The sequence below is a fragment of the Anomaloglossus baeobatrachus genome, chromosome 8 (assembly GCF_048569485.1).
Source record: "Anomaloglossus baeobatrachus isolate aAnoBae1 chromosome 8, aAnoBae1.hap1, whole genome shotgun sequence".
NCBI lineage: Eukaryota > Metazoa > Chordata > Amphibia > Anura > Aromobatidae > Anomaloglossus > Anomaloglossus baeobatrachus.
In genome coordinates this window covers 247,809,221-247,837,153 of record NC_134360.1, presented here as the reverse complement: position 1 = coordinate 247,837,153, position 27,933 = coordinate 247,809,221, and the positions used below count along the sequence as shown (strand labels likewise).

The 27,933-nt window shown below is 49.8% G+C and overlaps 1 protein-coding gene across 1 annotated transcript; it reads left to right on the top strand.

Annotated features, from left to right (window-relative positions):
• The first annotated feature begins 1,908 nt into the window (after positions 1 to 1,908).
• RPS11 (ribosomal protein S11) lies at positions 1,909 to 26,951 on the top strand. Its single transcript, XM_075321196.1, has 5 exons — positions 1,909 to 2,016; positions 4,331 to 4,462; positions 6,023 to 6,098; positions 6,234 to 6,363; positions 26,776 to 26,951. Exons 1-5 carry the CDS (start codon positions 2,002 to 2,004, stop codon positions 26,897 to 26,899), a joined length of 477 nt encoding a protein of 158 aa, XP_075177311.1. The 5' UTR covers positions 1,909 to 2,001; the 3' UTR covers positions 26,900 to 26,951.
• The last annotated feature ends 982 nt before the right edge of the window (positions 26,952 to 27,933 follow it).

Below are 27,933 nucleotides of genomic sequence, written 5' to 3'. Positions count from 1 at the left end.
GAGCGCTCCCACCCCACGTGTGCATAACCCTAGGGCGCTCCCACCCCACGTGTGCATAACCCGAGAGCGATCCCACCCCGCGTGTACATAACCCGAGGGCGCTTCCACCCCGCGTGTACATAACCCGAGAGTGATCCCACCCCGCGTGTACATAACCCGAGGGCGCTCCCACCCCGCGTGTACATAACCCGAGGGCGCTCCCACCCTGCGTGTGCATAACCCGAGAGCGATCCCACCCCGCGTGTACATAACCCGAGAGTGCTCCCACCCCGCGTGTACATAACCCGAGAGCGCTCCTACCCCGCGTGTACATAACCCGAGAGCGCTCCCACCCCGCGTGTACATAACCCGAGAGTGATCCCACCCCGCGTGTACATAACCCGAGGGCGCTCCCACCCCGCGTGTACATAACCCGAGGGCGCTCCCACCCTGCGTGTGCATAACCCGAGAGCGATCCCACCCCGCGTGTACATAACCCGAGAGTGCTCCCACCCCGCGTGTACATAACCCGAGAGCGCTCCTACCCCGCGTGTACATAACCCGAGAGCGCTCCCACCCCGCGTGTACATAACCCGAGAGCGCTCCCACCCCGTGTGTGCATGACCCGAGAGGGATCCCACCCCGCGTGTTCATAACCCGAGGGCGCTCCCACCCCGCGTGTGCATAACCCGAGAGCGCTCCCACCCCGCGTGTGCATAACCCGAGAGCGCTCCCACCCCGCGTGTACATAACCCGAGGGCGCTCCCACCCCGCGTGTAGATAACCCGAGGACGCTCCCACCCCGCATATACATAACTTGAGAGCGATCCCACCCCGCGTATACATAACCCGAGGGCGCTCCCACCCTGCATGTACATAACCTGAGGATGCTCCCACCTCGCGTGTACATACCCGCAGGACTCTCCCACCCAGCACATAACCTGAGGACGCTCCTAACCCGCGTGTACATAACCCGAGGGCACTCCCACCCCGTACATAACCTGAGGGCGCTCCCACCCCGCGTGTACATAACCTGAGGGCGATCCCACCCCGCGTGTACATATCCCGAGGGCGCTCCCACCCCGTGTGTACATAACCCGAGAGCGCTCCCACCCCGCGTGTAGATAACCCGAGGGCGCTCCCACCCCACGTGTACATTATTGTCACTAATCATATCGGCAATGTGCCGATATGATTAGTGAAATTACCAGCCGGGGGGGAAGCTGGCCTCTCACATATCCATAGGGGCCTAGGGGGGCGGGGCCTAGAGGGCGTGGCCATCAATAACAGGGGCCCACCGGGGGTTTTCCCGACCTCCTGGTGGGCCAGTCCGCCCCTGTGTACATAACCCGTGAGCGCTCCCACCCCACGTGTGCATAACCCGAGAGCGATCCCACCCCGCGTGTACATAACCCGAGAGTGCTCTCACCCCGCGTGTACATAACCCGAGAGTGCTCTCACCCCGCGTGTACATAACCCGAGAGTGCTCTCACCCCGCGTGTACATAACCCGAGGGCACTCCCACCCCGCATGTACGTAACCCGAGGCTACCTGAGGAAGGGGGAGGTTGTACCCCCGAAACGCATAGTGGCATGTAAATAATTAATAAATCTACATCCCAAATAACCTTATCACTACCTTTCTGAGCAGCGCAGCGAAACCGTGCATTTTTTTTTTTTCCTTGCTTCATTTAATATAAGGAATAGATTTTAACAAAAGCAAAAAAAAAAAAATTCTAAACTTTGACCCTTCGTTTTGGAACTACAACTCCCAGCGACCCCCGCGGCGGCTTCTCCAGAAACAAGCACTCAGCAAAACTAAACGCAGGCGCCTTGGCAATTCATCAGTCACGTGATTCTACTAAGGCGCCTTCCGCTTTGCATTTCAAGCCACGCCTACCTTTCGGGTCACGATGTACCCAGTGCTGTTCTCGCGGTATTAGTGACGTCACTTCCGGCCCTCGTTCTTCCTTCGGAAACCCCGTGGCAGAGCTCTGGTCTCTTTTTCACCCGGCAGGCCAAGATGGCGGATATCCAGGTGAGCGCTCCGTCTGCTCGGGAGATAGAATCCGCTGTTAGCGCCGTGCTGGCGGTGGGGTTCTGTCGGGAGCCGGTGGTGGGCGTCCCGGGCGGGGAGCTGCGGACAGTGACACGCGGGATGTTCCCGGAGGCCGGGGCTGAGCTCCTGTGTGGACCCGGGGGGATCCTGTACATGCGGCCTCCATGTGCGCGCTGCATCCCCGGGCTGCTCTGTGTACAGGGCCGGTCACGTGTGCTGTACACACCTATCAGCGCCATGTCTTGTGTCCTGTGCTGCATTACTACCTCCAGAGCTGTGCGCATCGTCTCTGCTGCTATTCTTTAATCTGCCTCTTTAAAAATGTCTTAAAGCGATAGTCCAGAACAAAATGTAAAGGGTCAGTCTCATATTGTATTGGGAATAAAATTGCAAAGTGATAAACTATTTATTTTTTATGAAATCCTTTAAAAAAAAACAAAAAACCCTCCCTTTTAAACTTACTGCCTGTTGCCTAGGTTACCGTCCACCTCTTTAGTCTGTCAGTGGTGGTTGAACATATGCTGTGCTTGTACTCGCTATGAAGCGCACTGATTGTCTTCAGCCTCCATGTCCAGTGCTGCAGAGGCAAAAATGTCGCTGCTGATAGCGGCATTGTAGAGTGCACTGTTCACACCAGCAGGACAATGCTGCTTAGCCAAGTGCAGTGCCCCCGCCTGGTATGCAGGAGGCAGGGGAGCAGTGGCCTGCTACCTTAGTATATGGAACTATAACTCTAAGGTTTGTGCTCATTATCACCTCTCTAAGGCTATGTACCCGCGGATATGGCCGCAGGTTTCCCGCAGCTGATCCCCGGAATCCGCAGCTATACATAGCTGCGGGATTCCAGCGAAATATCTGCGGTAAACTTGTGGACATTTCTGCGACTTACCTGCAGAAGTCCCAGCCTCTGTCTCCATAGTGGAGGGCCGGGATGTCCGCAGAAATAATTGACATGCAGTTACGTGCGGCGGCAGGACATCCACAGCATATTCCGCAGCCGCACGTATCCGCAGCATGGACACAGACACTCCCCATGTCCCATAGGATAACATGGGGAGTGTCTGTACTAGCTAAAACCTGCGGATTTATCTAGAAAATCCAGAAAAATCTGCAGGTTTTCTGCTGCAAAATCCGCGGGTACATAGCCTAAAGGTGGTCCCCGACAATCCTGATCCAGAGGGTGCACATATATGCACGCTTGTACCAACTCTGCATCAGCTATAGCAAGTCTGAGATTTCGGAAATCTGCACTCACACAAACACCTGCAGATTTTTTCCTGACGGTTTTGTCAAATACCTACGTTTTTGCTGCAGATTTCAAAGAGTGAGCATGTCAATTCTTTGCAGCGTTTTTGCAACGTTTTTTCATTGATACAACCCATTTTGTAGAAAAAAGTCACTAAAAACCGCAGGTGACTCAAAGGAAAAAAAGACTTGCCAAAAAAGCTTTGTGAACATAGCCTTAGGCTAGTTTCACACGTCTGGCTTTTTGCTCCAGTACAGTGTATACAGTATAATGGCAGCATGACAAGCTCCGGTCATATGCTGTCATGTGACCCGGAAATTGTCGCAAAGCCATACTGTATCACACTACTGGAGTGCGCCGAATCCGGTGAAAAGCCAATGTGTGAAACTAGCCTTGGTCAGGGTTAGGGGGAGTCCGAGGTTATTTAAGGACCTTTTGGTGACTTCAGTCATGTGACCTGATGTAAGCAAAGATCTCTTACTTGCAGGAGTCGAAAAGAACAGAACGATTGACAGGCTGGTATACAGGATTGGCATTAGGGGGAAGGGAGAGGAAACTGGGCTGTTTCACAGAGTCCCCATTCTCGTAGGTCCCCCAGCGTTTCTATTCTGATATGGTAATGCTGCTTAAGGACCTTTGACTTCACGGTCATGTGACCAGGTTATCAAAGGTCTCTTAATTGCAGGAGTCTAAAGCTGAAGAGGGGTGGAGGCTGGGCTTTTACCGAAACTTATGAAACGGTCCTGTGCATCTGGATAGTGTGCAGAGATCCATGTGCCCCATATAGAAGAGTCGCAAAAATGTCTGCGTATTAATGGATAGCACATGAATGACAGATCTGGTAATGGGGCTGACGTTTAGGGGGGCAGGTGATCAGATTTTGGCTGCCCACTGTGTCTAGCTTTAGTCTCTTCAGGGCAGTTATGTCTGGTCCAGGTTTTTCTTCTCATACCATGTCTGGGATCGCGATACTGTTGCCTATAACTCTGTTTATTAACACTTATCGGTTTCTTGGCTTCATACACTAATGTCTTTCTCCTTTTGCAGACTGAGAGGGCTTATCAGAAGCAGCCGACCATCTTCCAGAACAAGAAGCGCGTGCTTCTTGGGGAGACCGGCAAGGAGAAGCTGCCCCGTTACTACAAGAACGTAGGTCTGGGATTCAAGACGCCCAAAGAGGTAAATGTTGTAGTCACTGTCTTATAAACGCAGAACGGATACTAAAATAACATTGCGGATTGTCCATCACTTCTTGATATATTTTAATGCTGTAAAGTGATGTACAACACCCAATGTACAAAAACCCAATGACCGTTGTCCCCTCTACTCCACAAGTTTCCACCGGTTTCTTTTGGTGCTTAAAGGGTTTATCCACAAGAAAATCTGATAACAATATTGATCACTGCGCATCTACGTTGACCGTATTTTGTTCCCCTTCGTCACCTCCCGTCGTATACTAGGGATACGATGGACCTATTGAGGAAATTGCGTGGGGTGGTCCTGGAAGGTCATGTTTATATCGCAGTATACCGTGTGGAGTTGGTATACTGGACATCAAGATTTAGGGATAGGAACTGCATGAAACAACATCTTTCTGGTTGAATTGTTGGGTTATCTATTGACGCACAATTTCTTTGTGTTTGATAGAAAGTACTTCCACCAGCTCAGGGGCACGGCAGTGGGGAGCCCCTGTGCTCCCTCACATGCCAACTTATTCCTGGGCTGGTGTGAGGAAACCATTGTCTTCGGGGACAATGAGGCACAGTGACTGTCCCACATTATGCTATTGTCCAGATACATAGACTATGTTTTCATGTTATGATCAGGTCCCGAGGTGGAATTCCTTAAATTTGTGAACTTTCTCAATGTGAATAGTATTGGCTTAAAGTTCACTTCAGAAATCAACAAGGTAGAACTGCCCTTCCTAGTTATCCTGATTACCAAGGAGGATGGTCCTCTGGGGACCAGGACATGTCGTAAATCAACGGCCACGAATGATCTACTCCAATGTGATGGCCACGTGCCCTCGAGAGGCATACCAAAGGGCCAGTTCCTCAGGCTTAGGAGGCCCTGCTCCACCTCTTCTGATTTTAGGACTCAGGCAGTCAATATGACGGAGTTTATGGATAGGAGCTATCCGCGACGCGTCCTTAAAACAGAATATGATCAAGCTACGGGACAAAATAGGACCAATGGGGGATGCAAAGAGATACATGGGCTCATAAGGTTAATCGGGACTTATGATAACCAGAACCAACTTATCTATTGTATCTTGTAAAAAAAACACTGGGGAAGTTTTGCTGCCGGATCCCAATCTAAGGAATTTTGTCTCACCAATACCAAGTGTTATATACTGCAAGGGTTGATTCCTCAAAGACCGTCTTGTCCATAGCCTTTTATAAGAAACCAACATCAAGAGGGACTTGGCTAAGAGGGTTTGTCAGTAATATCAGATTATTGGGAATGTGACTCCATAAGAGACGGCCGGCAGACACCACTAGTGTACAGTATGATGGCAGACACCACTAGTGTACAGTATGATGGTAGACAATGAAGACACTCGGGCGGTCACCTGACATATTTTGTGGCACTGCTGAGTCCCCCATGATCTGATTCCTACGGCCCATCCTTGGGATATGTAATATTGTGACTGGTTCTCCTAAGAGGAGATTTCACGTAATTGGCATCTTGCTCCTTTTAATGGAAAGGGAATTGATCTTTTACTACTTACTTTTTCAGGCAATTGAGGGCACATACATTGACAAGAAATGTCCCTTCACTGGTAACGTCTCCATTCGTGGTCGCATTCTGTCCGGTAAGTTTTAGATCATAGGTTTCTTGTTTGGCGCATTCTAAATAATCCTGAGCCCAGTGGCTAATAATGTTATATTTAATTCCTTTCTTGTGTCGTCTGTAGACTTTACACTCTTCTTTCTCTCTCTCTATTTAGGAGTGGTCACCAAAATGAAGATGCAGCGCACAATTGTCATCCGCCGGGACTACTTGCATTACATCCGCAAGTACAACCGTTTTGAGAAACGACACAAGAACATGTCTGTGCATCTGTCCCCCTGCTTTAGGTGAGATGAAGTATAAATGTATTTCGTATTGAACGTTACATGCTTCCATATTGTCTCTGAACTATGTGATTGGCACAGTTGCCAGTAATGGGAGTGGAGGACAGTATATTAGAGCCGACATAGCAGCTGAATGCAAGCGCTAATGGGAAAAGTGCACAAGCTAAGTGCGACGCTAGCGATCGTTTAGGGTGAATTAAACAGGGGGCTCTTCAGTTCATATTCCAAGTAACTGTTGTGCCATACAGGCTTTGGAGGGTGTTCCATAACAGAGACCCCCACCATTTATCAAAAATTGTGGCTTGTCATTATGGTATGTCCAAAGTATTTTGGAATCCATTACACTTTGATTGGAACCTGTAACCTTGAAAAAATGCCATTTGCCTGCAGATATAGGGTTAATCTGCAGGTAAATATTGTTAAAATGCTCCCTTGCTGCAAGTGCAGCTAATGGGAGAACAGGAACTTGCAGTAGATCACAAAAGTGAGTACACACCTCGCATTTTTCTAAATGTTGTTATATCTCTCCATGGGACAATACTGAAGATCTGACCCTGTGATACAATGTACAGTGTCAGTGTGCAGCTTGTATAACAGTGTAAAGTTGGTGTCCTCTAAATAACTCAACACACAGCCATTAATGTCTAAACCGCTGACAAGTACACTCCTGAGGGGAAATACACAAATTGTGCCCAATTCGCCATTTTACCTCCCCGATATCATGTGACTCCTTAGTGTTACAAGGTCTCAGGTGTGAATGGGGGGCAGGGTTACATTTGGTGTTATCTCTCACACACTCTCTCATACTGGTCACTGGAAGTTCAGCATGGCTCCTCGTGGCAAAGAATTCTCTGAGGATCTGAAAAAAAAAATTGTTACTCTACATAAAGATGGCCGAGGATATAAGAAGATTGTCATCACTCTGAACCTGCGCTGCAGCATGATGGCAAAGACCATACAGTAGTATAACAAGACAGGATCCACACAGAACAGACCTCACCATGGTCGATGAAAAGGAAGTTGAGTGCACGTGCGCAGTGTCAGTCAGGGGTCGACTTTTCAAAATAGACACATGAGTGCTGCCAGCATTCCTGCAGAGGGAGGTTATAGGGTTGGAGGGGTCCGCCTGTCCGTGCTCAGACCAATACACTGCATCATATTGGTCTGCATGGCTGTTGTCCCAGAAGAAAATCTCTTCTAAAGATAATGTACAAGAAAGCCTGCAAACAGCTCGCTAAAGAAAAGCAGACCTGGATTACTGAAACCGTCCTGTTGTCTGATGAGAACAAGATAAACTTATTTGGTTCAGATGGTGTCAGTGTGTGTGGCAGCAACCAGGTGAGGAGGACAAAGAAGTGTGTCCTGCCTACAGTCAGGCTGCTAAAGGTGGGGAGACAGAACGTGTTGGATTGCTGAAATAAAAAGAAATTTCGTTAACTTCCTAGCACCAGTGGTCTTTTAGCGCGGCATAGACCCGTTTTCCTGTTTGACATTTTTTTTATTACTGCCTACAGTCAGGCATGGTGGTGGGAGTTTTATGGTGTGGGGCTGCATGACTGTTGCCAGCTGCTTGGAGATACGGATCATTGAGGGAACCATGGATGCCACCACGTCCTGTGACATACTGCAGAGTGTGATTCTCCTCTCTTCATATTCCAACATAACGACCCCAAACACAACTCCAAGTTGACCACTGACTTACTAAAGAAACCAAGGGTAAAGGTGCTGGACTGACCAAACATCTCTAGACCTAAACCCTATAGGGCATCTGTGGGACCTCCTCAAATGGGAGGTGGAGGAGCGCAAGGTCTCTAACATTCACCAGGTCCGTGATGTCTGAGGATGGAAGAGGATCCAGCAGCTCCTGTGAAGCTCTAGTGACCTCCATGCCCAAGAGAGATAAGGCCGTGCTGGAAAATGATGGCCACAGAAAATATTATCACTTGGGCACAATTTGGCCATTTTCACTTGATGTGTTCTATTGTTGTTAGCAGGGCTGTGGAGTCGGTAAGCCAAACCTTCGACTCCGACTCCGACTCCTCAAATTCTCTTGCACCGACTCCGACTCCGGCTCCGACTCCGACTCCTACATATATTGCTTAGTTAGGTGAAAAATTTATTGTAGTACATGAATATGTGTATGTGAACATCAGACATTTAATAATTTTTATGATACGATAATCAAGATATTTGGATAGAACATAAAATATATTTATTGGAATACAACTTTAGAACACAAAAAACTGTAATAAATTGTAAATATGTAATACACTATGTAATATACAGTAGATTACATATATATCTTGTGTGTGTATATACACTGTGTGTGTGTGTGTATATATATATATATATATATATATATATATATATATATATATATATAATATTACATATTTACAATTTATTAGTTTTTTGTGTTCTGAAGTTGTATTCCAATAAATATTTCTTTTTCGCTCCTAATTGGGAGACCCAGACAGTGGGTGTATAGCTACTGCCTCTGGAGGCCGCACAAAGAACTACACTTAAAAGTGTAAGGCCCCTCCCCTTCTGGCTATACACCCTCCCGTAGGAGTACGGATTCCTCAGTTTTAGCTTTGTGCGCAGGAGGTCAGACACGCACGCATAGCTCCATTGTTTTTAGTCAGCAGCAGCTGCTGACTATGTCGGATGGAAGAAAAGAGGGCCCATACAGGGCTCCCAGCATGCTCCCTTCTCACCCCACTGTATGTCGGAGGTGTTTGTAAGGTTGAGGTACCCATTGCGGGTACGGCGGCAGGAGCCCACATGCTGATTCCTTCCCCATCCCTTTTTACAGGGCTCTGGGTGAAGTGGGATTTACTGGTCTCCAGGCACTGAGACCGTGCTCCATCTACAGCCCCTGGAGAAGATGCTGGATGGAGCGGAGTACATCAGGGACATGGCCCTGCTTCCTCAAGGTACTCTGTGTCCCCGTGCATTTGGCGCTCACACCGCAGCATGCTGGGTGTTGTAGTGCGCCGGGGACATCAGCGCTGCGGCGCTTGTGCCATGGCCTCATTCAGCTTCGCTGAAGCAGGCACACTTCTGGGAATCGGTCGCGCCGGCCGCTGGGACTGCGGCGCGGCTGGCACTTGTGGTGCGCCGGGGACTTCAGCGCGGGCCGCGCTTTTACGGCGGCCCGCGCTGATAACTCGAGTCCCCGGCTTTTGCGGCCTGCTTCCGTTCGTTCCCGCCCCCAGACCTGCCAGTCAGGAGAGGGGCGGGACGCTGGTCAGTGCATCAGCGCCGAGGGCTGGAGTCGTTTTTACATACTCCAGCCCTCACAATCGGCACAGAGGGGACACTGTTTCCCGCACTTTTGTTTAGGAACTCCTACGGACCGCCCCTCTCCACAGACGCCGGCAGCCATTCCTGCTGACACGCTGAGCTGCAGAGGGGAGCCGGGGAGACCCAGACAAGGAATTCTGCGCCTCTTACCCGCTATTCAGCGGGCGGTAAGCAGCCCTCAGGGCTCACCCCCTCTTGTGCCAGTAGTATTCTTAGTATTTTGTTTCTACAAATACTTTGTATTGCATGGCGCTGGTCGCCCTTTGGCTATAGACTCTCTCACATTGCAGAGAGCCAGCAGCATGTCGTCCGTAAAACGCAAGGGTGCCAAGGCACAGACATTATATGCTTCCTGCACCGCATGTGGGACTTTTCTACCGGCAGGCTCCACGGACCCCCATTGTGTGCAGTGCTCGGCCCCTGCGGCGCTTGCACAGTCGGGACCTCTGCTGGACGTGACCCAGGGTGTACCACCTGTGAATGCTGTCCAGGTGACAGGAACTGAGTTTGCAGCTTTTGCTGACAAAATGTCTCTCACTATGTCACAAATTCTTGACACATTGCGAGCTAGGCCTGTACTTCAGGCCACGGACACTGTGCAATCATTGCCCCCTGGTCCCCCTCAGCTGAATTACCTCCAAGCTCCGGGACGGGCACATACACCTCAGGGTGAAGACTCTGACTCGGACGATGGCCCCGGGCAGCCTAAGCGGGCTCGCTATGACGGGCCTTCACATTCATCTCAATGGTCAGGATCCCAGCGAGATGAATCTATGGGTGATGAGGCGGACGTAACTGATCAGGATTCTGATCCTGGGACCGCTCTCAATCTAGATACACCAGATGGCGACGCCATAGTTAATGATCTTATATTTAACATCAATAAGATGTTAAATATTTCCCCACCAGCTCCTCTTGTAGAGGAGTCAGCTTCGCAGCACGAGAGAATCCATTTCAGATACCCTAAGCGTACATTAAGCACTTTTCTGGACCACGCTGACTTTAGAGACGCAATCCAGAAACCCCACGCTTATCCTGAAAGGCGTTTTTCTAAACGGCTTAAAGATACACGCTATCCTTTTCCCCCTGAGGTGGTCAAGGGTTGGACCCAGTGTCCAAAAGTGGATCCTCCAATTTCCAGGCTTGCAGCTAGATCCTTGGTTGCAGTTGAAGATGGAGCGGCACTTAAAGATGCCACTGACAGGCAGATGGAGCTCTGGCTCAAATCCATCTATGAAGCGATTGGAGCGTCGTTAGCGCCATCTTTTGCGGCCGTATGGGCACTCCAAGCTATCTCAGCCGGGCTTGCGCAAGTCGACTCAGTCACACGTGCATTTGCCCCGCAGGTAGCACCATTGACCTCGCAAATGGCGGCATTCGCGTCGTACGCGATTAATGCTGTTCTTGACGCTACAAGCCGCACGGCAGTGGCGTCAGCCAACTCCGTTGTTTTGCGTAGGGCCCTGTGGTTGAGACATTGGAAAGCAGATTCTCATTCCAAGAAGTGCTTAACCAATTTGCCTTTTTCTCGTGACCGATTGTTTGGAGAGCGTTTGGATGAAATCATCAAACACTCCAAGGGTAAGGACTCATCCTTACCGCAACACAGACAAAACAAACCCCAACAGAGGAAGGGTCAGTCTGGTTATCGGTCCTTTCGAGGACCGGGCAGGTCCCAATTCGCCTCGTCAAAAAAGACTCAAAAAGACCAGAGACGCTCAGATTCTTGGAGGTCTCAGTCACGCCCAAAAAGGACAGCCGGAGGAACCGTTGCCAAGACGGCGTCCTCCTGACTTGCAGTCTCCGATTCCCACACCCGCGGTCGGTGGGAGGCTTTCCCACTTTGGCGACATTTGGCTGTCACGCGTCAAAGACCGTTGGGTGAGGGATATTCTGTCTCACGGGTACAGGATAGAGTTCAGTTCTCGTCCTCCAACTCGTTTCTTCAGAACTTCTCCACCACCAGACCGAGCCGATGCTCTGTTGCAGGCGGTGGCCGCTCTAAAGGCGGAAGGAGTGGTGACCTCCGTCCCTCTTCAGGAACAAGGTCACGGTTTTTACTCCAATCTGTTTGTGGTCCCAAAAAAGGACGGATCGTATCGACCCGTCCTGGATCTAAAGTTGCTCAACAGACACGTAAAAGTCAGGAGGTTCCGGATGGAATCCCTACGCTCCGTCATAGCCTCAATGTCTCAAGGAGATTTTCTAGCATCAATAGATATCAAAGATGCGTATCTCCACGTGCCGATTGCACCAGAGCATCAGCGTTTCCTACACTTCGTCATACACGACGAACACCTGCAGTTCGTAGCGTTACCTTTCGGTCTGGCAACAGCCCCCCGGGTCTTCACCAAAGTCATGGCAGCAGTAGTAGCTGTTCTGCACTCGCAGGGTCACTCGGTCATCCCGTATCTAGACGACCTGCTTATAAAGGCACCCTCTCAAGAGGCATGCCAGCACAGTCTGAAGGTGGCACTAGACACTCTCCAGAGTTTCGGGTGGATTATCAACTTTCCAAAGTCTCATCTAACCCCGACCCAATCTCTGACTTATCTTGGCATGGAGTTCCATACTCTCTCAGCGATAGTGAAGCTTCCACTGGACAAGCAGTGCTCGCTACGGACTGGAGTGCAATCTCTCCTTCAGAGCCAGTCGCACTCACTGAGGCGCCTCATGCATTTCCTAGGAAAGATGGTAGCAGCAATGGAGGCAGTCCCGTTCGCGCAGTTTCATCTGCGCCCTCTACAATGGGACATTCTACGCCAATGGGATGGGAAATCGACGTCCCTCGACAGGACTGTCTCCGTCTCTCAGACTGCCAAGGACTCTCTGCGTTGGTGGCTTCTCCCCACCTCATTGTCACAGGGAAAGTCGTTCCTTCCCCCGTCCTGGGCAGTGGTCACGACGGATGCGAGCCTATCAGGGTGGGGAGCGGTGTTTCTCCACCACAGGGCTCAGGGGACGTGGACTCAGGAAGAGTCCACCCTGCAGATCAATGTTCTGGAAATCAGAGCAATCTATCTTGCCCTGCGAGCCTTCCAACAATGGCTGGAAGGCAAGCAGATTCGGATTCAGTCGGACAATTCCACGGCGGTGGCGTACATCAACCACCAAGGGGGAACACGCAGTCGCCAAGCTTTTCAAGAAGTCCAGCGGATTTTGACGTGGGTGGAAAGCAGAGCGTCCACCATATCCGCAGTTCACATCCCAGGCGTGGAAAACTGGGAAGCAGACTTTCTCAGTCGCCAGGGCATGGACGCAGGAGAATGGTCCCTTCACCCGGACGTGTTTCAGCAGATCTGTTGCCGCTGGGGGACGCCGGACGTCGATCTGATGGCGTCACGGCACAACAACAAGGTCCCAGTTTTCATGGCACGGTCTCACGATCACCGAGCACTGGCGGCAGACGCCTTGGTTCAGGATTGGTCGCAATTCCGACTCCCCTATGTGTTCCCACCTCTAGCATTGTTACCCAGAGTTCTCCGGAAAATCAGGTCCGACTGCCATCGAGCCATACTCGTCGCTCCAGATTGGCCAAGAAGGTCTTGGTACCCGGATCTGTGGCATCTCACGGTAGGCCAACCGTGGACACTACCAGACCGTCCAGATTTGCTGTCTCAAGGGCCGTTTTTCCATCTGAATTCTGCGGCCCTGAACCTGACTGTGTGGCCATTGAGTCCTGGATCCTAGCGGCCTCAGGTTTATCTCATGAAGTTGTTGCCACAATGAGACAGGCTAGAAAACCATACTCAGCTAAGATCTATCACAGGACGTGGAAGATATTCTTAGCGTGGTGCTTGGCTCAAGGGTTTTCTCCCTGGCCATTTGCATTGCCAATTTTTCTTTCCTTCCTGCAGTCTGGGTTGGAAAAAGGTTTGTCGCTTAGCTCTCTTAAGGGTCAAGTCTCCGCGCTATCCGTATTCTTTCAGAAGCGCTTGGCACGGCTTTCTAAAGTACGCACGTTTCTCCAAGGAGTTCGTCATATCGTTCCTCCTTACAGACGGCCATTGGAACCCTGGGATCTGAACAAGGTTCTCATTGCTCTCCAGAAGCCGCCTTTCGAGCCTTTGAAAGAGGTTTCCCTTTCTCGGCTTTCACAAAAGGTAGTTTTTCTTGTGGCGGTCACGTCTCTTCGAAGAGTGTCCGAGCTAGCGGCGTTATCTTGCAAATCTCCCTTCCTGGTGTTTCACCAAGACAAGGTAGTACTGCGTCCAATTCCAGAGTTTTCTCCCAAGGTGGTTTCTTCCTTTCATCTCAATCAGGATATCACTTTGCCATCTTTGTGTCCGCATCCAGTTCACCAATTTGAAAAGGGTTTACATCTGTTGGACCTGGTGAGAGCACTCAGGATTTACATTTCTCGCACGGCGTCTCTACGCCGTTCTGATGCGCTCTTTGTCCTAGTCGCTGGTCAGCATAAGGGATCGCAAGCTTCCAAATCCACCCTGGCGCGGTGGATCAAGGAACCAATTCTTCACACATACCGTTCTGCTGGGCTTCCGATTCCATCTGGACTGAAGGCCCATTCTACCAGAGCCGTGGGTGCGTCCTGGGCATTGCGGCATCAGGCTACGGCTCAGCAAGTGTGCCAGGCGGCTACCTGGTCGAGTCTGCACACGTTTACCAAACACTATCAAGTGCATACCTACGCTTCGGCAGATGCCAGCCTAGGTAGACAGGTCCTTCAGGCGGCGGTGGCCCACCTGTAGGAAGAGGCTGTCTGACAGCCCGTTCATGTGGTATCTTTTTACCCACCCAGGGACTGCTTTTGGACGTCCCACTGTCTGGGTCTCCCAATTAGGAGCGAAAAAGAAGGGAATTTTGTTTACTTACCGTAAATTCCTTTTCTTCTAGCTCCAATTGGGAGACCCAGCACCCGCCCTATTTGTTCTTAGGGTTTCGTTTTTCGGGTGCACATGTTGTTCATGTTGTTTCTTAAGTTCTCCGATCTTGTTATCGGATTGAATTTGTTTTTGAAACTGTTATTGGCTTTCCTCCTTCTTGCTTTGGTACTAAAACTGAGGAATCCGTACTCCTACGGGAGGGTGTATAGCCAGAAGGGGAGGGGCCTTACACTTTTAAGTGTAGTTCTTTGTGCGGCCTCCAGAGGCAGTAGCTATACACCCACTGTCTGGGTCTCCCAATTGGAGCTAGAAGAAAAGGAATTTACGGTAAGTAAACAAAATTCCCTTCTTTATGTTCTATCCAAATATCTTGATTATTGTATCATAAAAACAATTAAATGTCTGATGTTCACATTGTACTACAATAAATTTTTCACTTAAATATAAGCATTATACTAAATGTTATTATTTAGTAAAATATTCAGCACATTCTGCATTGCACTCCTGTCCCCAATTTATTATATATTTTAGGAGTCGGAGTCGGTGCATTTTATACCGACTCCGACTCCACCAAAATGAGCTCCGACTCCACGACTCCGACTCCACAGCCCTGGTTGTTAGTGGTTTAGACATTAAAGGGAACCTGTCAGCAGAAATTTTGCCCAAAACCTAAAAGATTCCCCCTCTGCAGCTCCTGGGCTGCATTCTAGAAAGGTTCCTGTTATTGTGCCCCATGTGAGACCAAAATTTTATAAAACTTTTTTTTTTTACAAAACTTTATAAAGTCTAACCTTTTTGTATGGCAATCTTTTTTTATAGTCACGGGGGCGGGCTTTCTGGCGTCCGTTATTCTCCTCCTGATCCTTTATGCCGTCCCCCATCGCTCCTTTCCATACCTGATGACGCCGCCCAGTGCTCCAGAGGTCCCCGCGCATGCCCAGTGCCAGTCTCACGGAACTGAGCACCGTGTGACCGCTGGTGACGTGTTGCGCAGGCAAGAGATTATGGGCGGCGCTGAGATTGTCATCAGCAAGTACCCGCCCATAATCTCTTGCCTCGCAACACGTCACCAGTGGTCACACAGTGCTCAGTCCCGTGAGACTGGCACTGGGCATGCGCGGGGACCTCTGGAGCACTGGGCGGCGTCATCACGTATGGAAAGGAGCGATGGGGGACGGCATAAAGGACCAGGAGGGAGAATAACGGACGCCAGAAAGCCCGCCCCCGTGACTATAAAAAAAGATTGCCATACAAAAAGGTAAGACTTTATAAAGTCTTTATTTTGGTCTCACATGGGGCACAATAACAGGGACCTTTCTAGAAAGCAGTCCAGGAGCTGCAGAGGGGGAATCTTTTAGGTTTTGGGCGAAATTTCTGCTGACAGGTTCCCTTTAATGGCTGTGTGTTGTTTACAGGACACCAGATTTACACAGTTCTAGAAGCTGAACACTTACTGCTACATTGTATCCCAGTGTCAGATCTTCAGTGTTGTCCCATGTAAAGATATCACAATTGTGAGGGGTGTACTCACTTTTGTGTCAACTGTATTTGCTTGCTGGAGCGGTCTGCTTTGTGTGATGGAGGTATATGCAGAGCGGCTACAGTCATGGCTCATAGCACTGTTCTCTATACTGTGCGCGGCTGTACGTCCCAGCACTATGGTGACCGCTCGCTCTGCAGAGATTCACTTCAAGCTGTCGGTGAACTGGGGTGTGATTACAGCCTCAGCTCAGCGTAGAGAGCAGTGACTAATCCTCCGACTGAAAGCCGGCAGCGCTCAGGAGGAAATAGTCCATTTTCTCCCTGTAGCCACACTCGCAGTAAGGCAGCCAGACGGGATTGTAACGATATTTACCTGTAGAGTAAGCATGTATCTGTATGTATAGAACATTTTCCAGTGTGATGGGTCTCACCTCCAGGACCGGCACCTTTCTTTGGACCACTGGTTCACTCTGTTTGCGTTATGTACATTTTGTGGGGCTTCAGTAGTGTCCGCTCTGCTGAAAGGATAGGAAAATGTGGCTGCTTTCAACTGTTGTAAAGGAGATTGGAGGTGTTCGGGGATTGCAGCGTACGTTCCGGCCCTCGCTCCTCGTTGAATTGTTGTTCTGTTTGGTCTTTATTGTCTATGTCCCCTCTGAATTGTAAAGTGCTGCAGAATATGTTGGCGCTATAGAACTAAAAATTCTTACAGGACCATCTTGCTTTTGTTGAGTCTCCCATAAATGCTTATGCTGTAAATATTCCTAGAAGTGGAACTTGTCACGGATTCTTAAAGGGAACCGGTAATCAGAAATTTTGCACTAAACCTAAAAGTTTCCCCCTCTGCAGCTCCTGGGCTGCATTCTAGCAATGTTCCTGTTGTTTGTGTCCCCTTTCTGACCAAAATAAAGACTTTATAAAGTGGTACCTTTTTGTATTGAAATCTTGATAATGGTACACGGGGGCGGGCTCTCTGGTGGCAGTTAGTCGGCCTCCCTGTCTCTTTAGGCCGTCCCCCATCGCGCAATGTCAAAGAGGTGACTTGGGTAAGCTGGCCAGCGCTTGCGCTGTATGGTGGAGGCGGCGATGGAAGCGCGACCACGAGATTATGGGTGGGTACTTGCTGATGAAAGTCACAGCGCTGCCCATAATCTCACGCATGCGCAACACGTCACCAGCGGTCACACTGTGCACTTTGCACAGTCCTGCGAGAGTGGCACGGCGCATGCGCGAGATTATGGGCGGCCATAATCTCGTGCATGCGCCGTGCCACTCTCGCGGGACTGCAATGTGCCGTGTGACCGCTGGTGAAGTGTTGCGCATGCGCGAGATTATGGGCGTCCATAATTTCGTGCATGCGCCGTGCCACTCTCGCGGGACTGCAATGTGCAGTGTGACCGCTGGTGACGTGTTGCGCATGCGTGAGATTATGGGCGGCGCTGTGACTAATCAGCAAGTACCCGGCCATAATCTCGTGGTCGCGCTTCCATCACCGCCTCCACCGTTCTGCACAAGCGCTGGCCAGCTTACCTCACGTCACCTCTTTGAAATTGCGCGATGGGGGACGGCCTAAAGCGGCAGGAGGCCGACTAACGGACACCAGAGAGCCCGCCTCCGTGTACCATTATCAAGATCTGAATACAAAAAGGTACCACTTTATAAAGTCTTTTTCTTTGTCGCTCCATTGGGAGACCCAGACAATTGGGTGTATAGCTTCTGCCTCCGGAGGCCACACAAAGTATTACACTAAAAGTGTAAAGCCCCTCCCCTTCTGCCTATACACCCCCCGTGCATCACGGGCTCCTCAGTTTTTATGCTTTGTGCGAAGGAGGCTGACATCCACGCATAGCTCCACAGCTTAGTCAGCAGCAGCTGCTGACTAGGTCGGATGGAAGAAAAGAGGGCCCATAACAGGGCTCCCGGCATGCTCCCTTCTCACCCCACTTTGTCGGCGGTGTTGTTAAGGTTGAGGTACCCATTGCGGGTACATAGGCAGGAGCCACATGCTGTTTTCCTTCCCCATCCCTTATGGGCTCTGGGTGAAGTGGGATCCGAATCGGTCTCCAGGCACGGGGACCGTGCTCCCTCCGCAGCCCCTGGGGAATCTGCTGGATAGGAGCCGGGTATCGTCAGGGACAAGGCCCTGCTACTGTGAGGTACTCTGTGTCCCCGTGGGGACCGCGCATGGAGCGCTTGTGCCATACACATTGCAGCACTGCTGGGTGTGTTAGTGCGCCGGGGACTACCGCGCGGCCGCGCTTATAACTTTAGTCCCCGGCTTTTGCGGCCTAGTATCGCATATTCCCGCCCCCAGGCCTGCCAGTCAGGGGAAGGGCGGGACGCTGCACAGGACGTCAGCGCTGAGGGCTGGAGCATACTCTGTATCCTCCTCCCCCCTCATTCAGTACACTGGGGCACTAGATTCCCGCACTTTCTTGGGCACGCCCACGGTCCCCTCCTCCCCACAGAACGCCGGCAGCCATTCCTGTCAGCACTTCTGACGCTGGAGAGGAGAGACAACACGGCTCTGGGAGGCCCAGGCAGGGAATCTGGCGATCACACAACCGCTCTGAGCGGTCGGTAAGCAGCACCTGTGGTGCTGGCCCCACTGAGTGCCGAAGTGTGTGTGTATATATATATATATATATATATATATATATATATATATATATATATATATATATATATATATATATATATATATATATATATATATATATATATATATATATATATATATATATATATATATATATATATATATATATATATATATATAGGCTATACATTTGCACTGTACGGTCGCTCTGTTGATTTTTGGCTATATACCCTCCTGGATTGTACTCAGAGGAGACAACACATGTCGTCCGCAAAAAGCAAGGGTGCCAAAGCACAGGCTTACTTTGCAACCTGTACCTCATGTGCGGCTATACTACCGGCAGGTTCCACCGACCCTCATTGTGTGCAATGCTCGGCCCCTGTGGCACTTACTCAGCCGGAGCCTCTGCTACTGGTGGCCCAGGTGGAACCACCTGCTACCACTGTCCAGGTAACAGGGACGGAGTTTGCAGTATTTGCTGACAAACTGTCTGAGAGTATGGATAAATGGTCTGCTAAGATACTAGAGGCCTTACAGTCCAGACCGGTGACTCAGGCCCCGGGCACTGTTCAATCCTTGACCCCAGGTCCCCCTCAATTGGAACAGCAAAGTGCTCCTGGGGTGACCCACAGGTCCCAGGGTGAGGTCTCTGACACGGACCGCAGCCCCAGGCCGCCTAAGCGGGCTCGCTGGGAAATTCCCTCCACTTCATCACACTGTTCAGGGTCTCAGCAGGAGGACTCTCTGGAGGATGAAGCGGAGGTATCAGATCAGGATTCTGATCCTGAAGCTCTCTCAACCTAGATACACCTGAAGGTGACGCCATAGTGAATGACCTTATAGCGACCATCAATCAGGTGTTGGATATTTCTCCCCCAGCTCCTCCAATTGAGGAGTCAGCTTCTCAGGAGAAATTCCGTTTCAGGTTTCCCAAGCGTACATTGAGTACGTTTCTGGATCACTCTGACTTCAGAGAGGCAGTCCAGAAAAACCGAGATTGTCCAGATAAGCGTTTTTCCAAGCGCCTTAAGGATACACGTTATCCCTTCCCCCCTGATGTTGTCAAGGGCTGGACTCGGTGTCCTAAGGTGGATCCTCCAATCTCCAGACTGGCGGCTAGATCCATAGTTGCAGTGGAAGATGGGGCTTCGCTCAAAGATGCCACTGACAGACAGATGGAACTATGGTTGAAATCCATCTATGAAGCTATCAGCGCGTCTTATGCTCCAGCATTCGCAGCCGTATGGGCACTCCACGCTATCTCAGCTTGTCAGGCGCAGATTAATACAGTCACACGTACATCTGCCCCGCAAGTGGTGTCCTTAACCTCTCAGGCGTCGGCGTTTGCGTCCTACGCCATGAATGCTGTCCTGGACTCTGCGAGCCGTACGGCGGTAGCATCCGCCAATTCGGTGGTAGTCCGCAGGGCCATGTGGCTACGTGAATGGAAGGCAGACTCTGCTTCCAAAAAGTTCTTAACCGGTTTGCCATTGTCTGGCGACCGCCTGTTTGGTGAGCGATTGGATGAAATCATTAAACAATCCTAGGGAAAGGACTCATCCTTACCCCAGTCCAAACCAAACAGACCTCAACCACGGAAGGTACAATCGAGGTTTCGGTCCTTTCGGACCGCGGGCAGGTCTCAATTCTCCTCGTCCAAAAGGCCTCAGAAAGATCAGAGGAACTCTGATTCATGGCGGTCTAAGTCACGTCCTAAAAAGACCGCCGGAGGAACCGCTCCCAAAGCGGCCTCCTCATGACTTTCGGCCTCTTCAAACCGCATCCTCGGTCGGTGGCAGGCTCTCCCGCTTTTGCGACGCCTGGCTGCCACAGGTAAAAGACCGATGGGTGAGAGACATTCTATCTCAAGGTTACAGGATAGAGTTCAGCTCTCGTCCTCCGACTCGTTTCTTCAGAACATCTCCGCCCCCCGAGAGAGCCGATGCTCTTCTGCAGGCGGTGTGCACTCTGAAGGCGGAAGGAGTGGTGATCCCTGTTCCTCTTCAGCAACGGGGTCACGGTTTTTACTCCAACTTGTTCGTGGTGCCAAAAAAGGACGTATCCTTCCGTCCTGTTCTGGACCTAAAACTGCTCAACAAGCATGTAAAAACCAGGCGGTTCCGGATGGAATCGCTCCGCTCCGTCATCGCCTCAATGTCCCAAGGAGATTTCCTGGCATCAATCGACATCAAAGATGCTTATCTCCACGTACCGATTGCACCAGAGCATCAGCGCTTCCTGCGTTTCGCCATAGGGGACGAACACCTTCAGTTCGTGGCAGTGCCTTTTGGCCTGGCGACAGCCCCACGGGTCTTCACCAAGGTCATGGCAACAGTGGTGGCAATCCTACACTCTCAGGGACACTCGGTGATCCCTTACTTAGACGATCTGCTTGTCAAGGCACCCTCTCAAGGGGCATGCCAACACAGCCTGAACATTGCTCTGGAGACTCTCCAGAGTTTCGGGTGGATCATCAATTTCCCAAAGTCAAATCTGACACCGGCCCAATCACTGACATATCTTGGCATGGAGTTTCATACTCTCTCAGCGATAGTGAAGCTTCCGCTGAACAAACAGCGTTCACTACAGACAGGGGTACAATCTCTCCTTCAAGGCCAGTCACACCCCCTGAGGCGCCTCATGCACTTCCTAGGGAAGATGGTAGCAGCAATGGAGGCAGTTCCTTTTGCGCAGTTTCATCTGCGTCCACTTCAATGGGACATTCTCCGCAAATGGGACAGGAAGTCGACGTCCCTCGACAGGAACGTCTCCCTTTCGCGGGCAGCCAAGGCTTCCCTTCAGTGGTGGCTTCTCCCCACTTCTCTGTCGAAGGGGAAATCCTTCCTGCCCCCATCCTGGGCGGTGGTTACGACGGACGCGAGCCTGTCAGGGTGGGGAGCGGTCTTTCTCCACCACAGGGCTCAGGGTACTTGGACTCAGACAGAGTCCTCCCTTCAGATCAATGTTCTGGAGATAAGGGCAGTGTATCTTGCCCTAAAGGCGTTCCAGCCGTGGCTGGAAGGCAAACAGATCCGAATTCAGTCGGACAACTCCACAGCGGTGGCATACATCAACCACCAAGGCGGAACACGCAGTCGGCAAGCCTTCCAGGAAGTCCGGCGGATTCTGCTGTGGGTGAAAGCCACAGCCTCCACCATATCCACAGTTCACATCGCGGGCGTAGAAAACTGGGAAGCAGACTTTCTCAGTCGCCAGGGCATGGACGCAGGGGAATGGTCCCTTCACCCGGACGTGTTTCAGGAGATCTGTTGCCGCTGGGGCAGGCCGGACGTCGACCTAATGGCGTCCCGGCACAACAACAAGGTCCCGGCATTCATGGCACGGTCTCAAGATCACAGAGCTCTGGCGGCAGACGCTTTAGTTCAGGATTGGTCGCAGTTTCAACTCCCCTATGTGTTTCCTCCTCTGGCACTGTTGCCCAGAGTGTTACGCCAGATCAGGTCCGACTGCCGCCGCGCCATCCTCGTCGCTCCAGACTGGCCGAGGAGGTCGTGGTACCCGGATCTGTGGCATCTCACGGTCGGCCAACCGTGGGCACTACCAGACCGACCAGACTTGCTGTCTCAAGGGCCGTTTTTCCATCTGAATTCTGCGGCCCTCAACCTGACTGTGTGGCCATTGAGTCCTGGATCCAAGCGTCTTCAGGATTATCTCAAGAGGTCATTGCCACTATGAGACAGGCTAGGAAACCAACGTCCGCCAAGATCTACCACAGGACGTGGAAGATATTCCTGTCGTGGTGCTCTGCTCAGGGTTTTTCTCCCTGGCCATTTGCCTTGCCCACTTTTCTGTCCTTCCTTCAATCCGGATTGGAAAAGGGTTTGTCGCTCGGCTCCCTTAAGGGACAAGTCTCTGCGCTCTCTGTGTTTTTTCAGAAGCGCCTAGCCAGACTTCCACAGGTACGCACGTTCCTGCAGGGGGTTTGTCACATCGTCCCTCCTTACAAGCGTCCGTTAGAGCCCTGGGATCTGAACAGGGTGCTGATGGCTCTTCAGAAACCACCGTTCGAGCCAATGAGGGATATTTCTGTCTCACGCCTTTCGCAGAAAGTGGCTTTCCTAGTTGCAGTCACTTCATTTCGGAGAGTGTCTGAGCTAGCAGCGTTGTCGTGCAAAGCCCCTTTCCTGGTGTTCACCAGGACAAGGTGGTTCTACGTCCGGTTCCGGAATTTCTCCCTAAGGTGGTATCCCCCTTTCATCTCAATCAGGATATCTCCTTACCATCTTTTTGTCCTCATCCAGTTCACCAATGTGAAAAGGATTTGCACTTGTTAGATCTGGTGAGAGCACTCAGACTCTACATTTCTCGTACGGCGCCCTTGCGCCGCTCGGATGCACTCTTTGTCCTTGTCGCTGGCCAGCGTAAAGGGTCACAGGCTTCCAAATCAACCCTGGCTCGGTGGATCAAGGAACCAATTCTCGAAGCTTATCGTTCTTCGGGGCTTCCGGTTCCCTCAGGGCTGAAGGCCCATTCTACCAGGGCCGTGGGGGCGTCCTGGGCTTTGCGGCACCAGGCTACAGCTCAGCAGGTGTGTCAGGCGGCTACCTGGTCGAGCCTGCACACTTTCACGAAACACTATCAGGTGCATACCTATGCTTCGGCAGATGCCAGCCTAGGTAGGCGAGTCCTTCAGGCGGCGGTTGCCCACCTGTAGGACGGAGCCGTTTACGGCTCTATTAGGAGGTATTATTTACCCACCCAGGGACTGCTTTTGGACGTCCCAATTGTCTGGGTCTCCCAATGGAGCGACAAAGAAGAAGGGAATTTTGTTTACTTACCGTAAATTCCTTTTCTTCTAGCTCCAATTGGGAGACCCAGCACCCGCCCCTGTTCCCTTCGGGCTGTTGTTCTTTGGGTACACATGTTGTTCATGTTGAATGGTTTCAGTTCTCCGATATTCCTTCGGATTGAATTTACTTTAAACCAATTTATAATTTTTCCTCCTTCTTGCTTTTGCACCAAAACTGAGGAGCCCGTGATGCACGGGGGGTGTATAGGCAGAAGGGGAGGGGCTTTACACTTTTAAGTGTAATACTTTGTGTGGCCTCCGGAGGCAGAAGCTATACACCCAATTGTCTGGGTCTCCCAATTGGAGCTAGACGAAAAGGATTTTATGGTAAGTAAACAAAATTCCCTTCATTTTGGTCAGAAAGGGGACACACAAAGTACAGGAACATTGCTAGAATGCAGCCCAGGAGCTGCAGAGGGGGAATCCTTTAGGTTTAGTGCAAAATTTCTGATGACAGGTTCCCTTTTAAAGAAACTGATTTGACGCTCGCTGGTTCTCTTGTTCTTGCAGCCAGTTTCACCTGTCTGGCGTGGTTTGCTGGGAGCCATAGATTGATGGGTTTGTGCAAAATTCTGTTTTGTGGAAGAATGCTAATCAGTCATTAAGCAAAAAAAAAAACCTAAGCATGTAAAAAAAAAATAATAATAATTTGTACATGTGCACAGATCTGTACTGATCTCAGTCGCATTAGTAGGGCTAAGCCACACGGCGAGAAAATCGGTGTGAGTGGAGTGCGATAAAACATCGCATTCCCCTCGGACCAATTCTAGCCTGTGTGTCAGCGCACATGAGCGATTATTTTCTCAGCCCTAATCGGGCTGAGAAAACAATCGCAGCATGCTACGATTGTAAGCTGAGTCTCTTTCTCTCGCACCCATTCAAGTGAATGGGGCGAGAGAAAAATCGCACTGCACTCGCGGTACACCGGTGTACTGCTAGTGCAGTGCGAGAATGGCAATAGCTGGCTACGCAGTAGAGAGGGAGAGAAATCCCTCCCTCCCCTCCTGAGTGCCGGCCCGCCCCCCGCAGCTGAGGTCTGTTCGCACGAACGGACCTCAGTTGCAAGGACACAGGCATGACACTCGGCTCTGCTGTACTGCCAGCACGAGCCGAGTGTCATGCAAGTGGATCGCAGTAGTGCCCGTGTGGCCCCAGCCTTAGAGTCGAGGGAAGGGTCTGGGTCTTGTAACTAATATGGATTTTAGAACGTGAAGACAAACTTGTCCAATATTCTTGGTAATGTGGGAACTTGCTGAATAGCATCTGTCCTGCTAGGGAGAATGATTTTTGTAGATGACCAGAAAGGGTAAATTTTATCTGGATGTACTGGTATAGCCGTACAGATAACCTGCATTACGGTAGTCTACTGGGGGGATAAAGTGAATGGCTTCTTCATCTTGGGTACCCTGGCGCTGCTCATGTCCACATTGGAGGTGACTGGTGCAAGTGTCACATCTACAGAATTGAGAGAGTCCGATATTACCCATCAGCGCTGGGTAGTGGTCCGGGATAGTTCTATATTATGGATCTCTACCTCCTGGAGATCTCTCAATAAAAGCACAATTATTTGGAATACCTCTTTAAAGGGAACCTGTCACTAGATTTGGGGCCTAAAAGCTGTGGGCTCCTATATACAGCATTCTAACATGCTGTATATAAGAGCCCAGGCCGTTGTGTAGAACGTAAAAAAACACTTTATAATACTCACCTAGGAGGTCGCTCCGGTGCAGACTGGTCAAATGGGTGGCGCCATTCTCCGGGACCAACGCCTCCTTTATCGGCCATCTTTGTTCTCCTTCTTCTGAAGCCGGCATGCATGACGCGTCCTATGTCATACACACACACTGTGGATGACGTAGGACGCGTCATGGTCCCAGTCTTCAGAAGGACGAATATGGCCGAAAGAGAAGGCACCGGAGAAAAGAGATGTCTGACTCAACTCCACTGCAGCGATTGGTTTAGGTGAGTATTATAAAGTGATTTTTACGTCCTACACAGCGGCCTGGGCTCTTATATACAGCAGGGTAGAATATTAGAATACTGTATAAAAGATCTCACTGGTGGCTGCAGCTTATAGGCCCCAAATCTGCTGACCAGTTCCCTTTAGTGTGTGTATAATGTGTGTGTGTGTGTATAATGTGTGTGTGTGTGTATAATGTGTGTGTGTGTGTATAATGTGTGTGTGTGTGTATAATGTGTGTGTGTGTGTATAATGTGTGTGTGTGTGTATAATGTGTGTGTGTATAATGTGTGTGTGTATAATGTGTGTGTGTATAATGTGTGTGTGTATAATGTGTGTGTGTGTGTGTATAATGTGTGTGTGTGTGTGTGTGTATAATGTGTGTGTGTGTGTGTGTGTGTGTGTATAATGTGTGTGTGTGTGTGTGTGTGTGTGTCTGTGTATAATGTGTGTGTGTGTATAATGTATGTATGTGTGTGTGTATGTATAATATGCCATTGTATGTAAAGCGCTGTGGAATTAATAGTGCTATATAAATGAATAAAATTATTAATAGATAGATATATATAGATTTTATTTCATTTTTACTATCACTATTATCATGATCATTTTTAATTTTTATCTTGATACTATTTTTAAGTTTAATATTTTAAGTGTGTATATATACAGTTTCCCCGGAAATAAAAGTGTCTTGTATTATTTTTTTGCTCCCAAAGATACGCTGGGTCTTATTTTCAGGGGACGTCTTATTTTTTTCATGAAGAAGAATTCACATTTAGGTTATGTGCGCACGTTGCGTCGTGTGCCTGCAGAAATTTCTGCAGCAATTTGACAGTACACGTGCGCGTCAAATCGCTGAAGAAACTCGATTGAAAAAGTCGATTTCATGCGCTCTGGATGCAGCCACCACCATAGACAGAGCGGGGGCTGCATCCAAAGCGCACGGAATAAGTGACATGTTGCTTTTTAGAACGCAGCGATTTGGCAGCATGCAAACCCCTGCGTTCTAAAACGCAACGCGCTCATGGATTAGGCACAATCTTCATAGATTGTGCTGGGATGCAGGCCGCATGCAGTTACGGTGCAGAATGCAGCGTAACTGCACGCAACGTGGGCACAGAGCCTTATTGCTGAACAAAAAAAATGAACATTATATGTTCGGCGGGCATGCTTCCAGACAAACTTTACTAGACCTTATTTTCGGTAGAGGCCTTATATTTAGGGGAAACCGTGTGTGTGTGTGTGTATGTAACATATATTATAATATTGTATGTAATGTATCTATTGAACGAAGAGCAAACCTCTGTTTGGTGAGCAGTGATTCAGTGCAGGTTTATATTAGGAGTAACATACCTTGTGACAGAGGGTTGTCTTCCATTTCCATCCTTTTTATGTTTTTGTTGTGGTCTTGCAGGGACGTCCAGATCGGAGATATCGTTACCGTTGGAGAGTGCCGTCCTCTGAGCAAAACTGTTCGTTTCAATGTCCTGAAAGTAACAAAAGCGGCTGGAACCAAGAAACAATTCCAGAAGTTTTAAATGTAAATCAGAAGTTCTTTCAGGTCAAATAAATCTTTATATAAACAACAAATTTGAGTCATTTTTTACTTAAAAAAAAATGCAGTTCTGTGCACAACAAACGTGCAGATCAAGATCCTGGATTACTCTGCACAAGGTCTTGCTACCTATGGAGATGAGGCGTTTGCATTGCAGCATGAGTGCACGATTATTCGGAACTGTTAGGGCTGCTTCTCACGTGCGAGTTTCTCGCAGTAGAGCAATGTGAGAAAAACTCGCATTGGAATCGGACACATGTTAGTGAATGATTCAGCTCTCCTCTGCGATTTTTTTTTTTTTTTTTTTTTTTTCTCAGTCCAAATCGGACTGAGAAAAAAATCGCAGCATGCTGCTTTTTTGCGAGTTTCTCGCACCATTTGTCCCAATGATTTCCTATGGAAGGGGATTAAAAGTAGGATCACACACGCGCACCAGCGTTCACATTTGCGAGTGTGGCAGTAACTTCGCTCATTAGATGAATGTGACAGCACATTCCCATAGGTTAATTAAATGACACATGTGTAATAGCTTTTATCTAATTAAGATGTTGCATGAAACTAGCATCGCAAACGCGACACACACGCGAGCAAAAAGCATCGCACCTAACGTGAACTAAAATCAGCCGAGTATTTTTCAGCCCAGTCGGACCGATTTGACTCGCATAGATGTGTTTCCACCCTTACACAGCAAGTAATGCAGCTTTGTGCCCAGCGATGGCGAAGTAGTGAAGACCCTGCCAGGGAGAGGAATGTCAGGAAGACTATGAGCTCAGTAGTTCCCATTCACACATTGTGCACTCGCCATCCTGACGTCCAGGCACAATTTCCTCTGTAAATCTGCTGTGAATGGGGAATATAAATTTCTTGTAGATGCAACATGAAAGCTGCAGGTCCACAGTGTGGGCCGCGTTGTATCCTGATTGTGTAAACCCAACCAAAAGCCACTGACTGGTAGGGTCTACGGAACATGACAGCGTTCAATGTAACGACGTTTCCCTCAGATCTTGGTCTAGTGGG

Coding starts and splice junctions, on each gene's coding strand:
- RPS11 (XM_075321196.1), top strand. Junction 4,463..6,022: donor GATTCAAGACGCCCAAAGAG/GTAAATGTTGTA, acceptor TTACTTTTTCAG/GCAATTGAGGGCACATACAT. Junction 6,364..26,775: donor CATCTGTCCCCCTGCTTTAG/GTGAGATGAAGT, acceptor GTGGTCTTGCAG/GGACGTCCAGATCGGAGATA.